The 15,870-nt window shown below is 40.2% G+C and overlaps 1 protein-coding gene across 5 annotated transcripts in view; it reads right to left on the bottom strand.

The window, feature by feature from the left end:
- Window positions 1-15,870, bottom strand: part of SFMBT2 (Scm like with four mbt domains 2) — a 114,179-nt gene that overhangs the window by 9,575 nt on the left and 88,734 nt on the right. For all 5 annotated transcript variants that reach the window (XR_008206236.1, XM_052680970.1, XM_052680973.1 and 2 more), the window contains 5 exons: window positions 12,108-12,217; window positions 3,828-4,003; window positions 2,866-3,038; window positions 342-590; window positions 68-196 (listed from right to left, as the gene is read on the bottom strand). Coding sequence is in view for 4 of the 5 variants with exons in the window: in XM_052680970.1 (XP_052536930.1) it covers window positions 68-196; window positions 342-590; window positions 2,866-3,038; window positions 3,828-4,003; window positions 12,108-12,217 (837 nt within the window). In the remaining variant the exon portion in view is untranslated. The remainder of the gene's footprint in view (window positions 1-67; window positions 197-341; window positions 591-2,865; window positions 3,039-3,827; window positions 4,004-12,107; window positions 12,218-15,870) is intronic.

Here is a 15,870-nt window from a genome sequence, read left to right as displayed (position 1 = left end):
TATTATTTATTTTTACTGTGAATAAGCACCACAGACATAAAAAGAAGAGTTACATAAAGATCTCTACCTGCTCCTGAAATATTTTGGCAAGGGGTGCACAGTCAGTCAGTTTAATAAACCTCACAACATCAGTCACAGTCCATTCCAAGGGATTACTGTCCAGGATGAGCTTCTCTTCTTCTTCGTGCTTAATTTCCTACAAAAAAATAGTTATCTTAAAGAAAGCCACATGGTGTGGGAAGCCATGCAGCTGCACTGTAGGGATGCCCTCCTCAGATGAGAAAGGTTAGGCACTGAAGGACGGTGCAGGGAAAATATCGGTAGCCTGGGGTCATACTCACTTCCTTGAGCTGTGGTGACTTCTCCACCTCACTGCAAGACACGGCTTGTGGCCGGCGGCTCCGCCGGGCCCTCTCTGTAGGAGGAGGTCTGTCTGACTCAGTGCTGCTGCGCAAGGTAACTGCTCTCCGGGGCCTTGCAGAAGGGACTTCAGCAGAGGAGGTGTCTGTTTGATCATCACGGAGCTCTGAGCTCGTCTCCTCGCTTCCCGTCTCATCCTCAACTGCATCCGGCTCGTCTTCTTCGCTCTCCTGCACAAAGACCAGCAGGAAAAGGGCACCTGGGCTCAGAGATTGATACAGCAGCAGATCAAAAGACACGAGGCTAAACTGCAGGGCCCATGTCATAGAACCACAGAACCACTAAGGCTGGAAAGAACTCTAAGGTCGTCTCGTCCAGCCATCAATCCATCCTGATCACGACACTAAACCACGTCCCTCAGTGCAACATCTCCACATTTCTTGAACACCTCCAAGGATGGTGACTCAACCACCTTATTGGGCAGCCTGTTCCAATACCTCATGACTTTTTCTGAGAAGAAATTTTTCCTAATATCCAACCAAACCTCCCCTGTGGCAATTTAAGGCCATTCCTTCTTATCCTATCAGTTCCTGTGAGAAGAAGCCAACCTCCTCCTTACTACAACCTCTTTTCAGGCAGCTGTAGAAAGCAATACGGTCTCCTCCGAGCCTCCTCCAGACTGAACAATCCCAGTTCCCTGCATTGCTTCCCTCAGTTGCACCCATGTGTTCCATGGTGGCCTAGAGTAACGTTTATTTTAATCAAATATTTCATTTTCACTATAGTGCCAAGTCGATTAACCTTCAATTTAGATTCATAACAAAATACAGAATTGAAAAATAGCTAGTGAACAAGTTCTTTTTTTGTTTCTAACAAAAGGTCAATGGTAATAACTCATTTGGCACGAAACATTCCTCTGCTGTGTTGGCATCTCAAACCTTACGGCACTGCAGATGAGCATGAGAAGGGGAAATGGAAAATACTTAAAGCATAGAGTGAAACACAGGTTGCTTGAAACGAAGCAAAATCTTAAATAGGCTTTCAAAGAATCATGGAATCATAGAATTATTTGAGTTGGAACAGAGCCTTGAAGTACATTTATTCCAACTTCCCTGCAATAAGCAGAGGAGTTGAAAATTTTGCCTTACTTCAACATTTCACCTTACTTCAAATGGCCATGGGTGTCACTGGTACTAAACAGAAAGAAATGCTGGTGTCTTTTTAAAATAGCTAGATGTACCAATGCGTAGGTCTTATTGCTCAGCTGGCATTTCTGTAAAATTCAGTACAAAGGACTTCTCTTAGATTGTCTGCTTTCAGCCCAACATTTAAGTACTGACAGAGCAGCACAAATTTTCAGGTAAAGGAAACCACACTGAATTCTTGGGATTTCTGTAACACAGAGTTTGCAAATATAAATCAACTAATGGAAACTGTGTATCTTGAACTTTATACATAAGTAGCCAAAATGGCTTTGATATCTCAGTTTTGAATGAAGTGTGAGCATGCATCCAATGCATATGCATAGGTTTTAGCTGAATTCTAGCCCAAACCAGTTATATTGGTTGAAAGGCTGAAAAACTTGGTTAATGGTTGATTTCAGCTCAAAATGTGTTTATTTCAGTTTAAATTCCTTTCAGGCAGTATAATTTAAGGAAATAAGCCTGAACCCCATCTAAAGGAGGACTGAGCCATGAAGATGTAAGCCATCAAGTGACAGTGGCTTAAGCTGCTCCCCTCCATATGAATTAGAGGGAATTTAACCAAATCAGTTTGCTTTCTCACTGCATGAAGCAACAATAAATGGTGCTCAGGTGAGGAAAGGAAACAGAACAAAAACATGTGTTTTTTCATTACCATCACAAGAAAATCACCTGGAAAAGGGTTCACACAGAAGGTATTTAACCACAATGGCTACAGGTTCCAGATGGACACAAATCACTGAAAAATTCAGAATCCTGTATCACACCGCATCCTGAAAAGACTGAGGCCTCAGATACCACATATTTGGGACACAAACTATTTACTTGATTTCTAAGGCCTCTCACACTTCTGCTGTTAGCAGTGGTGAACCAAAAATACTACAAAGGGTTAATGAAAAATTAAAAGCCCTTGAAACCATAACGCCCAAGAGTTATTATTATTTACTAGAATATTTTGAGATCTTAGATGCTGAACCAAACACCAAACAGGCCCATCTGTCTGCCCACAGGGCTGTAAGGAAGCAAAAGAAAACAGATACAGTATTTGACAGTGCAATAGCTACCAAACCTTATGAAGGCGGAAAGAAAAACAGTATCTTCTAATTCTAGAATGGTCAAGGGCAAAAGTCCCTAAAGTGTCCCAATGTAATTAATTTAATGTTAGATGAGGAAGGTGGTAAGGAGGGTTTCAAAATGAGGGATAGAAGTGATGGGGTTTGCTGAGAAGTCCCTTGAAAAGGAGATGAGGACAGAGGGGAAAGCACTGGGGGCACCTGCTGATTTTTCCCAGTGTAATGCATACCTCTGCAGAGCCTGCAGCATTCAGATCAACAGCTGATGACCTTCTTTTCTTCTGCACAAAGATGGATTTCCGCCTTTTTCTGCGTCTGGTGGGCTTGACATGCCCACTTTTCATGTTATTATTTTCCCCAATTGGTGGCTTAATGATTTTTTTCCTTTTTCCATAATAATAAGCTGGAGGAAGGAAATCAAAATGCTCGTTAAAACCTTTAACCACCGAAAGAAAAGAGTTTCAGCTTGCTTTTTGCTACTGATTCAGTGTTACACTCTAGGTGCACTTTTACAAGGAACTCTAAAATACCCTGATTTGGAAAAAAAATGTCCAGTATAAATAAAAGATACCATTGTGGACTAGCACAAAGTGATACAACTCTTATGTTTACATTTTTATTGGTGATGAGTGATGAGTTCAGAATTTAACCCCACACTCTGCAGTTAGACCAACTTGAAATGAGAGGACAGCATGCTTCAGATTTGATCCAATGTCCTTCTGCATGAGTTAACACACACTTCCAATTGCTGATGGTTTCAGTGGATGGTGGAAAGGGCCAGGTAACCTGAATTATGTATGTTTCTTTGACACACAAAGGAATATGTTTTGTTTTTGTTTTCTAACTTTCAGTATTTTGGACTTCTTTTTATTTTCCTTATATTAACTTTACATGCAAAGAAAAGTCAAAGCTTCCAAAGAGCAGTGAGTTTCAAAGAGATGTATTTGGATGGAGTGAAATGGACTGTTTTCTGGAGATGCCCATTTATTTGTAGAGAATAACAAGGAAGCTTGCAGTGATTTGGTCAGAACCAAGTAACTAAAGTACTGTACCTACTCTACTCTAACTACAAGAGGTGAGTCCCACTCAACACTAATGTATTACACAACTCTTTTTCTTCGTAACTAGCTCACACATAGCATCCCACTGCCCTGAATCCTGGCTAGCAACAAGCCTCCCAGTCAATACTCACTGTACTTGGTTTTAGTATGAATGGAGCAGTTCTCTGGGCAGACTTCAGCCACCAGCACAGGACTGAACAAATTGGGACAGCACTCCAACTTTGCACAGACTCTTCTGCAGAAATCTGCTACCTGATCCGACGTTCGCACAATCTTAACAGTCGCCCTGTATGTCTTCCCTCTGTATCTAGAAATGAGTACAAGGAGATCCAATGTTACCAATCAAGTGTTGTCTTTTGATGCTACACAGCAGACTCTGCCCTCTTTTAGGGAGATACATTCCCTAACACCTTTTGGGAGAGTCTCGTGGGCAGGCAGGCAGAATAGTTCTGTTTGCCTACATGACTCTCTTTCAGATTGACTTGAAAAATAAGTAGGGTACACTGATCGTGGAATACTTGAAAATAGAAAAGAAGGTAGAATGATCCTAGAAGCGGAGGCAAGGACATGGTTTAGAAAGGAATGCATGTGCAAACTGGAGATATGGCAAGACAGAAAAAATTCATATCGAGTTGGTGTGGATATTATACAGGATATCATCCTTTCAGCTGATACAAAGCACTGAGGAGACAGGTGACCTTTCTCACATATGGACCTGAGAGAAGCTTAATGAGCTTATATGCCTTGGAGAACTTCCTGGTTACCACTTTGTCTTTAGGATGTAGTGAAGGTTGTAGTCTCCACTCTACCTTTTGTCTTCTCTATTGCTGCCTTTCTCAAAGCAGTTCTCGCCTCATGTTCCATACCACAACACGCTCACACTGTTGTTGTGCCAATTTCAGTCACTGAACACATACACAGTGCAGAAGTATCAAGGTGAAATGGGATTGCCTGCCATATGGAGACCAGATGACTTCACTGCTATGAGATCTGGGTAGCACACAATCTGAGGAACTAATAAGGAGTTTACTGAGTGGTTTAATAGGGCTACGAGAACAGGCCCTAAAACCAGTAATTCCTACAGGGAATGCTTAGAGCAGAAATCTGCAATGAAACATTTGCCTGAAATTTGTTATCTAAACTAAACCATTTATTCCACTGTTTTACACAAAGTGTTTCTGAGCGATAAATGGCTAAGAAAGTTACAGTTACATCCCTGCTGTAAAACACTGTAGATGTGAACTCTGAAAAACTAATTATCCCCATAATTTATTGAACAGCAGCACTGAGCTATTGTAAACTGTGAGATAAGGTTTTTAAAACATCTCTTACACATCCTAAGGAGCAACACAAGAGACAATCATGCAAACGTCTGGTGCTTAGGCATTACTTATGTGTTTAGAAGAGAAAAAAGTAACACACACAAAACTGAAAGAGGGAGAGAGAGTGAAAGACACAGATTACTGGTTTGGAAGTCATCAGGAAAAACAAGACAAAGGATTTGTGAAAGTACTAAGATCTACAGTTCACTAGTAAGGGAGCAGCTCCTGACAGTCAAATATGAAAGGCGAACAGAAGAAGCAAAGAAGATGTGGCTGGAGAATCAAAATACACAGCATATGCCCAGACCCAATTCCCTCTCTCTTAAGTTTCTACTGAGATGTGCAAAGCAAGTGAGAAATCAACTCTTCCAGCTCTACCTCCCAGCAGCCCTTTCTGGAAGCACGGGGATATGGGAAGAAGGTTCAACCCTATGGTATACGAAGTCATACAGGGTACTCAATCACAGAATCATAAAGATGGGAAAAGACCACTGAAATCATCTAGTCCAACCATCAACCCACCACCACCATGCTAATTAAACTATGTCAAATAAAACTTGGGTCTGAAAACAACTCAACTCAGCCATCCTCATGTTGCAGAAGACTTGATCCAAACTATCACCTCAATACAACTCTCTCTTCCAGAATCTAAAATAGCATCTCTGCAAGGCAGCAGGCTCTGACAGCCTATTTGGTGTTCAAACAAGGACCCCTAGCTATAGAGACAATGCTGGAATGAATGCATCAATAAATTATTTTATTTGCCAACCCTTCATGCACCGTGACAGACCTTGGCAGATAGATGATATAAAATGGAAAAAAGTTCTTCCTCTAGATAGAGAGCACTGTTATTCCAGCTTCCCTATAAAGCGCTGGTTAGCTAAAGGAGGTTTGGCAAATAATAATGTAAAAAGAACAAAGTCCTTCTTTGGACTTTGTTATCTACTTGTAGGTAGATATATTTAAATGCCATTAAATTTATTTAATTATTTAAATAATGTCTTTAGGATGTAGTGAAGGTTGTAGTCTCCACTCTACCTTTTAGCATTTAAATATATCTACCTACATTTAAATATATCTACCTACAAATGTTTTCTATTTATTTTCAACATGATTGAAAAGACTCCTGCCCTTACTTCTCCAGGAGCCATTACGTTTAAGGCCAGCTTAGATTGTTAGGTCACTGAATCTGAATCCAGTGATAGGCCTAGGAATTTCAATCACATTCACCTGAACCCTTAACAACTTTGGTTGAACTAGAGCATCACTTCCAGCAAAGCACCAGCTTTCTCTTCATGCTGGAAGAATCCTGGCAGCAAGAGCATCTGTACCCATAAGCCTGTGTTTCATTTTGTGTATGGAAGCATGTGGATTTAACTTACTTTTAATTTGTCCTTGTTCTGACTTTCACCACTAGGATGAGAAGACTGCATCTGGCTTTGTTTCCCTGCAAAAGCACTGTAATCAAATTGCTTCTTGATCTTCTTTCTTGCAAGCTAAGAGAGCTGCCTGATGGGCATTATTCAAGGATGGCTGACTTCTTCTAACCATGTACTTCCTATTGTGTTTGGCTATCCAGAAAAGACTCATTGTACTACAGAGCCTGGTGAAAGAAAAAGATGAAACTAGGCAAATGAACAGCTGTCTGATTTCACAGTCTGGTCTGAATGCAATGCACACAGCAATTAACAGAACGGGCGGCAAAATGCAGCTTAACGTAAGTGCACCCATCAGCCTCAATAATCCAACATGTTAGTGCTGGCAATAGTAAAATTTTTTTACAAGATTTTGGCCTTGGCAGCACCTCTTTCAATCATAAACCAGGTTCTACTAGTATTTTCCTTTTTCCTCATACTAAAGATTTGTAACACAAACACCACCAAAAGTGGTTTAGGACAGCTATGTGGAAAGAGTGCCTCTGGGTATCAGAAAACTCTTTTCCATTAGTATCATTCAAAAAATCACCTACTGCTGTTATTCCTATTGATGCTCTCATCCAAGGACTCCCATTTTCATTAAGGCTTTTAAGCACTAAGTGAACTGCATGCACAGCATGGCAGCACTGCAGACATGGAAAACAGCTGTGTCAAGCATAATATTTTTAGGTTTTTTGGAAGTCACTGGTCTTTATAAAAGATTTTCAGCTACAGGTAAATGAATCTCCCTTTCCTGTCCCACTGCCTCACCCTCAGATCCCAAAACTTGGAGAAAGTATTTTGGCTGAAGTTATTTTCAGGAAATAATGTTCTCAGGATCTTTGTTTATCCATGAGCAACAATACTGAGCTAATAGCAATTTGCTAGCTGTGTCATACTTATTCTTCTTTTGGAATTTGAGATTCATGAGAATAAACTGTCTTCTAAGAGCTCCAGCTGGGGTCCATTGTGTGATATTGTGAAAAGCCTCATGCTGAAGACACATCAAACAGCAAGAGCGTTGAGACTACCCTCATTTTCAAAGGTTTCATCACAAGGATAACAGCCCACAGTTCTGACAATTTTTGAGACTATTTTGAATAACTCAATGGCTAAAAGCTTCCATTTCTTTCAGGGATCAAAAACTTCTATCTCTTCTTTTGCAAGAATTTGCTTTAAAAAGCCAAAGTCCACCAAAAATGAGAAATCCCTTAGGAACACTGGCTACCCACAGAAGACAACCAAAGTCTCTCTCCATCTCATCTACTTGAAGCAATTTACCGTGACGGCAGCAGAAACTGTCTAACATCCATTTCATGATGTTGGAATGAGACCCTGCCTTCAGGGAGCACTGCAACTGCCACAAAGAAAAAAACACCAAAGTTTTCATCAAAACTGGCACCCCAAAGCTACTCAGTGTATTCTAAATATGGGGATTTTACAAATTCTCCTAATCTGGGTAAAAAAAACAGAAATGTGGTAGTTTCTTCTTCCAGAGCTATCTGATCACCCAGTGATATTTTGTAATATTGAAAATGTGATTTGAAGAGGGTACTGAAATTATTCTTATTGAAAATACATGTCTTGGTAAGTTTCCTCATTATGACAAGGTTTAAGTCACTCCACTGCTGGTAGTGTATTCCATCTCCAGTAATTGGCACAAAAGGCCAAATGATTACACTAATTCACCCTTGCAACGCCTCAAGAAGTATGTGGCAGAGCTGACGCAGAAGACAAATCACATCATATGAGTTGTAGCTTTGTACTAACATTTGAGGACAACCATTAATAACTCTCTGCCACTTGGACTTCATATCACTGATCACAACCCTTTGGGATCAGCTGTCCAGCCAGTTTTCCAGCCACCAGGCACACATCCAATTCACATCTCCATAGCTTGGCTATAAGGACACTATGGGAGACTGTCAAATCCTTGCTAAATTAAACACAAATAAGTTCCATTGCTTTTCCCACAACCACCAAAGCAGTCATCTCATCACATGAGGTGCAACTTGTCCTTTTTAAGTCCACACTGGCTCTTCCCAGTCACTTTCTTGTCCTGCATATTCCTGAAAATGGCTTCCAGGAGAACGTTGCTTAATAATCTTTCCAAAGACTGAGGTTATGCTGACCAGCCTGTAGTTACTTGGATTCTCCTTCTTGCCCATCTTGAGGAAGGATCTGACTTTTACCTTTTTTCCAAAAATGAGGGAACTTTCCTTATCATATGAAATTCCAAACGTGACAGAGTGGCCTTACAATGACATCAAGCAAGTTCCCTCAAGCAGAACTGGATGCATCCCATCTGGCTACATGCAGTTCACTACATTCAGTTTGCTTATGTCATCCCGAGGTTATTTCTGTCTTCCATGGTTAATAAATGCTTCACTCCTTCACTCCTTCAAAGAGTGATAGGGACCTGAGAGGCTGAAGCACAACCCCTAACAGCTGTTAAGGCAAAAGCAAGGCAAAGAAAACATCAAATACCTCAACACAAGTGAAAGGCAGTTTTGTAAAGTGTTCATGTTGTAAAGACTTCATTGGAAATACAGCTTCATAAATAAGTCACCGTGTCTGCGATTTGGGGTCAATATTTCTAGACTACAGCTAGTGGATTTGAGCAGGTCTCAGAATTTCATTTAATAAGTAGTCCAGGAATACCCATCTTTCTTAGTTTGATCAACTGGACTTCAAATTAGACCCCAGATAATTCACATAGACTGGTATTTTTTGTGTACTAAGTCCTAAAAGAATGGGTAACTCCTTTCAACTCCACTTACAGCTCTTACAAGTAAAGGCTCTTACAAAGCATAAAGGCACTCATGTCTTTTTAAAATTGGGAAGCCAAATCTAGATGAGGGCACTGAAATTAAAGCATCAAAACCATAAGGGCTGAATGTCCATATCTTTGTCTGTCTGTCCTCATGGGAATTCAGTGGATTAGGCTTGACATTTCTAACTCATCATCACCAATAAATCAAGTTCGACTATTTTCACAGAAAGCCAGTAGTGCTGATGGGAAGTGAATGCCATCACACATTGCAGACCCATCTCTTTGGACAATCTAAATTGTTTATCTTCTTTGCAAGGCTAGCATAATTGATTCTGTACTGGTCACTTGTGACAGCAGAGTAACCTAAATGCACCTTGCACTAGGACTGAGGTAATGCCTTCCCAGCACTGAATAATTTAGCATTTGGGTCAGTGGGAAAAAATGCTGCCTTCTCACCATCCTCCTCCCTCACCATCTCTCTTCTTTACTGCAGCCATCGCTGCAAACAAACAACAACATTATCAAGATCTAAGGAGTTGTCAGTTTATATCAGAAGGAAGGAGGTGACATGACATGTCACATTACAGCACAGATGCTGCAGCTGGCTGTAGAGCTGTCATCATTAGCAGCAAGACACCATTGGGAGCCAGCATAGCTGGAAGTCTGTGTAGACAGGCGTTTGCTCGTTATAGGGCTCTGTTTAAGATTCTGGAGCACAACCGACTGTCATACCTGAGGTAGCATGTCATGTGCAGTTTGCACATCCCAGGGTATCTGATTTCATCAGCATGTTTTCTTTCCCACTTCTGCACAAGATGCAATTAAAGCCCCAGCAGGCTTCTTGATGAAGCAGCTCAAGTAAACTCCGGAAGGAAAAGAGAAGTCCAAGGGTATTCAGGTAAGGTAAGTCTATCCTCTGGCAACCAATAAAAAGTATCCCAGCTACTTGCAGGCAAGTTGGTTTCATCAGCCAGCACCACTCCAGAAACCAGATAGATGCACCCATACAGTTTTCTCCAGTTCCATTAGAGCTCAGGAGGCAGAGAACAAGGCAATACTGAATATCTTTCAGTGCTCAGAAGTGACACCAAAACTTGATGTCCTATCTCTGAGTCTGTCAAGACCCATTCTGTGGCTTGATAAAGTCGAAAAATGCTATTTGACTTGTTGAGAGCTGAAACTGCTACCCGAAAAGATGAGCGGAAATACCACGGGGGAAGGCAGAAGAGATGGAGGTGCTCACTACAGTATAGTTAGCACACCAGGTAACATGAGGGAGGATAAATGGCTGATATGAAACAGGTGGGTGATGAGCTCTGGCGGACCACATATTCCTGATTAGGTTGGTCTTCCTGGTACAAGCATGCCCAGAGCCCACACACTGCCTGGGATCTCAGTGGATTGGCAGTAGATATAGCTGACTACTAAGGACAAAGCACCTCTGTGCTTGTTGGAAAATTAAACGTTTGTCAGGCTGTCTCCTGATAGAAACAAAGGTTGCAAAAGTTACAAACTACGTAACATTGCTTTTGCACAAGGCAGATACGCACACTCAAATAAGAAACCCCAACAATTATATTATTGTTATATTCTGAACACTGCTTCTAGAAAAGCTACCCATAAGCAGGACAGAACGTAAAGTTGGGGCACTAAGACTTGACTTCACAGCTGCTTAGAACCTGCTGCAGTGCATTATCTGTTGTTTGACAGGATCCTGCTATCAGTGAAATCTTTGTCCGCTGTTTTTTAATGGAAATCTGCAGGCACAAATACGACTTTTGGATTCCAATCCACAAAGCTTTGTTCGATGAACACAAAAGCATGACCTTCCACATGAGTGAGAGAAGCAAATGAAAACAGTAGCTTCTCATTTCTAATTGCAGTTCTCCTTTAGAAAAAGTTTCTGACTAGGAAGGATAAAAGGTTCTCAATTCTCTCCTTCAGCAAGAGCAGATATGAGATTTCTCCAGTGTCTGCATGGCCAAAGAACAAATACAATAGCAATCCATAATTCCATATTTGATGCCAATCATTGTAAATACACAAAATAAAATTGCTTTTATTAAAAAGGAGTAAAAGTTCAGTACAGAGTGTGAAATTCACTCCATTTAGCATCAGTACTCAAAAAGTCAAAGTGATGAAGCTTGGATAGAAACAGATTGCTACCTAGAAGGAACTATTTGCTGAGTTTGTCTTAAAATGAGATGAACTGCTTTTTGGAAGTATCTGAAGAGAGCTAACGTGCTTTTCCTACTGTTGAACAGTTAATTATTGAGATGCATACTAAATACAGTGCCCACTACATAAAGAATACATAACTGGTTACATTTTTAAGTAGGAAGGGAAAACAGAGTATTTTCTAGATACAAAATTTTCTTAAAAATTATTTAGACAAGAACTGAAGCACATATTCCAAAAAGACATTAAACCATAATGTGAAACTCAGATCTGCTAATATTTTGTCTCAGACACTCACCGGCTTAAAAATAAGTCCCTGCTATTTTGTTTGCACGTTTTGGTGCCATCAATTCTTGCCATGTTTTTCTGCATTTGAGTGACAGGCTCAGTATTAAAAGTAGTAACGGCACTATATTTAAAAAGCTGGGGATTGAGTGAAATTAGTAATAGCTGAGTTTATAGGAGCCCCTTATCGTATGAGTCAAGATTTTGCAGAAAAAATATGTCCTATTTCTGCAAGATTTGATGGCTGCTTGGAGAAAGACAATAGAACTGAACCATTCAGGTGAAAATTTCACTTGTTAAGTTGCTATGGAACAAGTCAAGCAACTCAGCGAAGCAAAATGGTAATTTAAAAAACTCTTACAATACAGTTATTTCTTTTCCCAGCCAGCCCCATTTCTGAAGCCTCCCATAACAAAAGGGCACACACTGAAGACTTACTTTGCTTTGAGCGTTTCTTCTTGGAAATTCCACTGAGGATCTTCCACCAGCTGCAGTTCTCGTAAAACGCTCCCTGGCTTGTAAGCTGCATTGATCACCATGCTCAGAACCTAGTGAGATAAAATCAACAACGCGGATGGATTTAAGAATAGTCCTCAACAACAACAAACATGATCTCTGGTGCTGTATAAGGAGGAGAAGCTTACAGATGCCTAGTAGGCTCAAGGATGCACAAGGCAAGAGCTAGACGCAACAAGAAGAGGTCCCAGATTCAATCAACATGAGAAGTATATTGTTGACAATGCCTCAGTACTGTGCCACAACTGCTTTAAATGTTGCTGACTAACCCCAGAGATGTTCCATTAAATGAACCTAGGTGCTGTGCCTTGAGACAGACCTCACCCAAAAAAAGATTCCATTCCCTGCAACCACAGGGCTCAACGTAATAAAAAAATGAAAATACCTCTGATGGCTCAGCCAAGGACAATGTCACATGTGTTGTTATATAATGAACACTAAAGGGGAAATTCATGCATTTAAAGTTGGCAATATACTTAAGAATCTGAGTGCTGCATGCCCTGACAGTACTAACAGAATATTAATAAAGTATACATAAAAAGAGTTGGCAGGAGGGGAGCCTAAAAACCAGTGTGTGTCCACTCTGTACAATAAAACACATGTGCTAATCCATTTAATCCAAAGTTTTTGAGAATAAAAATAGTTCCTACAGAGAATCTAAGCTTTAATGGCCTACACTTGGCCTAAGGAGATAAGTACAAGAAAAACAAATCTCTTAATAGCACCAGACCATGTGTTTGAACACTCTGCACTGTATGTCAATGAACGATCCCACAGTGAGTCTGGATTGGTTTTGGTATAATTTAGCTCTTTACCTAGTGTCTGCTCTTAATTCCTTGAGGGGCTGCAGGCATCTTCAAATGATTTCAGTACGATGAGCATTAAGTTTCCCCAACATACCAAAGAACATGCTGCATCAGAAATGACAATTGAACTACATTATATTGCAAGGAGCAACTAGTTTATTTTTATTTTTTACTAAACAATGCAGCAACCATGATGATTTGATGGCTTTTGAAAATCTTGTTGGGTGGAACATTTTCTGATGAGGGTTTCACTTGATGTTGCATAGTACCAGATAAAATGGAAGTGGTTTGAGTGGCCTGGCTAGATTATTTACTAGCAGCAAAATTTGATTTATCATTGAGAGTTATGGGAGAGATAGTTGGAAATCTGCTGGAAAAAAAGTGCAATTGGAGATATTAAAAACAATGCCTGTAATGACAGCATCCAATGGCTTATGCAGTTCTGATCACCTGTATATCTCAAAGCATTCTACGAAGAAGGGCAAAAGCACATCCTTACCTTACACATACACATACAGATTTACACACAGCTTTTGAGCTGGTTTTTATCTTGTCACAACCCAAAATTCCCAAGAGAACAAATGAAAGCTTCCGAGTGGCACCATCCAGCTGCTCATCTACATCTTTTCTTGTCTACTACTCACCACACAGATACAGCACTGACATCCAACACATATATCCAATGCACACAAGCCAAAGGTAGGTTTTCAAAAACCTTGGGTGGCTCCCATGCTCATATATAACTCAACAGATGTCTTCCTGTCCTGATCTGCAAATCAGGAAGACCCAACCTTGCAAATAACTGTTTGGCGCTGCTTGAGCATCACTGACTGCAGCCTCACAATGCCAGCACTTCTCCTGGAATTGGCTTGTCATCGTCAGAACCCTCAGTAAACTTCAAAAGAAGTTTTTAAAAGAGTGTTTATAAGAGCAGCCATTTCCCTTTAAGACAAGAAAAAAAGTTTTTTTTTCTCAAATTAAAAAAAAGCTTTAGCTTTTTACTCTCAAATAAGTCACTGAGTCTGGCACTTTACAGTGCGACAGGAGTCCACTACCATGTTGAATACGTTACTTTCTAATAATATTATTTCTTAATATTACACATTATTAAACTCTGGAAAGAAAAAGCACACAGACAAAGCCAGAAAAAAATAAATAATCCAAGAACACTTTATTTATTGCAGAGAAATGAACTAGGATTAAAGCAAAAACAGCAAAGAAACCTAGACAAATTTCCAGTTCTCTCTGGAGATGGAAAGTCTCTCCACATAGGTCAGAATGGTCAAATTTGAATCTGATTCAACAAATTCCCTTTGGCTGGAGTGTGAAGAGTCTGAGATTTTTCCATTTATTTTCAGCCCTCTCCATCAGGAATGGTTTGGATAGAGCCAGCAGTGCCTTGGAGCAGAAGGGTGGATGAGACAACACCAGCTTTGCTGCTGTACACCTAACAAGTTTTATTTTGTTACTGCTGAATTTTCTTTGGATTTTCAGAGTCAGACTGAAGCCACACTGGTGAGCACGATCACACAGCAACATCTCAATTCTCTGCCAAACCTTATAAGTACCTGAATCTTAGTTCTCAGCTTTCCCACACCAAGAGCACAAGTGCCTTTACTAAGGATATCTAGAAGTGCCTGCTGCTACTGGGTACTCAGCACCATTCTTTGCATCATGGATTGGTTGTGATTTTCACATTACCCATCACTCAACCCCTCTTCATTAATGATCCCAATCCTGGATGAAGCTTTTCAGGAAACAGCACCAAGAGGTGATATCACAAAACAGCACTAAGCCTCTCCTCCTGTTCAAGAGCCCATTGGCCATCATCCTTATGAGGAGAAAGTCAGTTTCCTTCCTCTATCTAAGATGTGATCCCACTTCTCATAACTAACAGGAGAGACACTAACTCCCAGACTAACCTCAGACGAAATAGCTAAAGTTGTTTTATTCTACTTGAAATAAAGACATAGCTGTGTGGCAAAGAAGGAAAGAAGAACTATTTGGGATTTTTAAGTTAAATGATCAAGCACCTAGAACTGCACTTTCGCCACACACGGGAAGTAGCAAATGAGTGCTGATGTGCTTATGACAGCCTATGAAATTTCAAAAATACAGCCAGATCCAAGTTGGAAGATCCATTATCAGTGAGTTGTGCCCATGAAGCACTCTTGAGGACAACGCTAGTGAACCCAATGCTTGCAGAAATGCAGCTTATATCTTTCCGAACTATGAAAGATTTCTGCCATCCTAGCACAAGATCTGATCGCTAATGATAACACCACCAACATGGCTCAATTATACAGCTAAGGCTCAGTACAAGCTACATGGTTTTCTGAGCATTTTGATTTAATTATGCAAATTTCTCCTAAGAAGTCATGCTGTGCTGCAAAAAAAAAAAAAAAAAATCAAGTTGCAGAATGCAATAGCTTTCCTTCACAATTTTTCCTGCTTGCATCAGTTGAAAACAGTAACAGTCATGATATCTGCAAGTCTATTTTCATCTAGATAGAAAAACAGCAAAGTGTCTTAAAATAGCAACAGCAGTAAGCAAAGAATCTAATTAATCTTTACAGCATATTTCCTTAAGATTCGGTGGGTTATAGATAATCTTAAATCTTAAAAAGGCATCTCATTTTATAATGTTTTCGTGGTTAAATTGCTGACATAGATGAAAGAACCGCTAAGTATTTCTGATATTTTGACCCAAGAATGAAACCTTTAGCTGACAATGTGTTTCTTTTAATCTAACTTAAAGCTAGTATTTCTTAGATATCTTAGCTATTATACAGCCACTAATTTCCAGCCCAGCTGTTGATAGCTGGTATCTCCACTGTCTCTTGGCTCCAAATCTCAACTTCTTTTCCAAACAAGCATCT

This window comes from Tympanuchus pallidicinctus, unplaced genomic scaffold (genome assembly GCF_026119805.1).
Source record: "Tympanuchus pallidicinctus isolate F22 unplaced genomic scaffold, pur_lepc_1.0 scaffold19, whole genome shotgun sequence".
Taxonomy (NCBI): domain Eukaryota; kingdom Metazoa; phylum Chordata; class Aves; order Galliformes; family Phasianidae; genus Tympanuchus; species Tympanuchus pallidicinctus.
The sequence above is the reverse complement of the archived record's forward strand: the minus strand, read 5'-3'. Positions and strand labels throughout refer to the sequence as shown.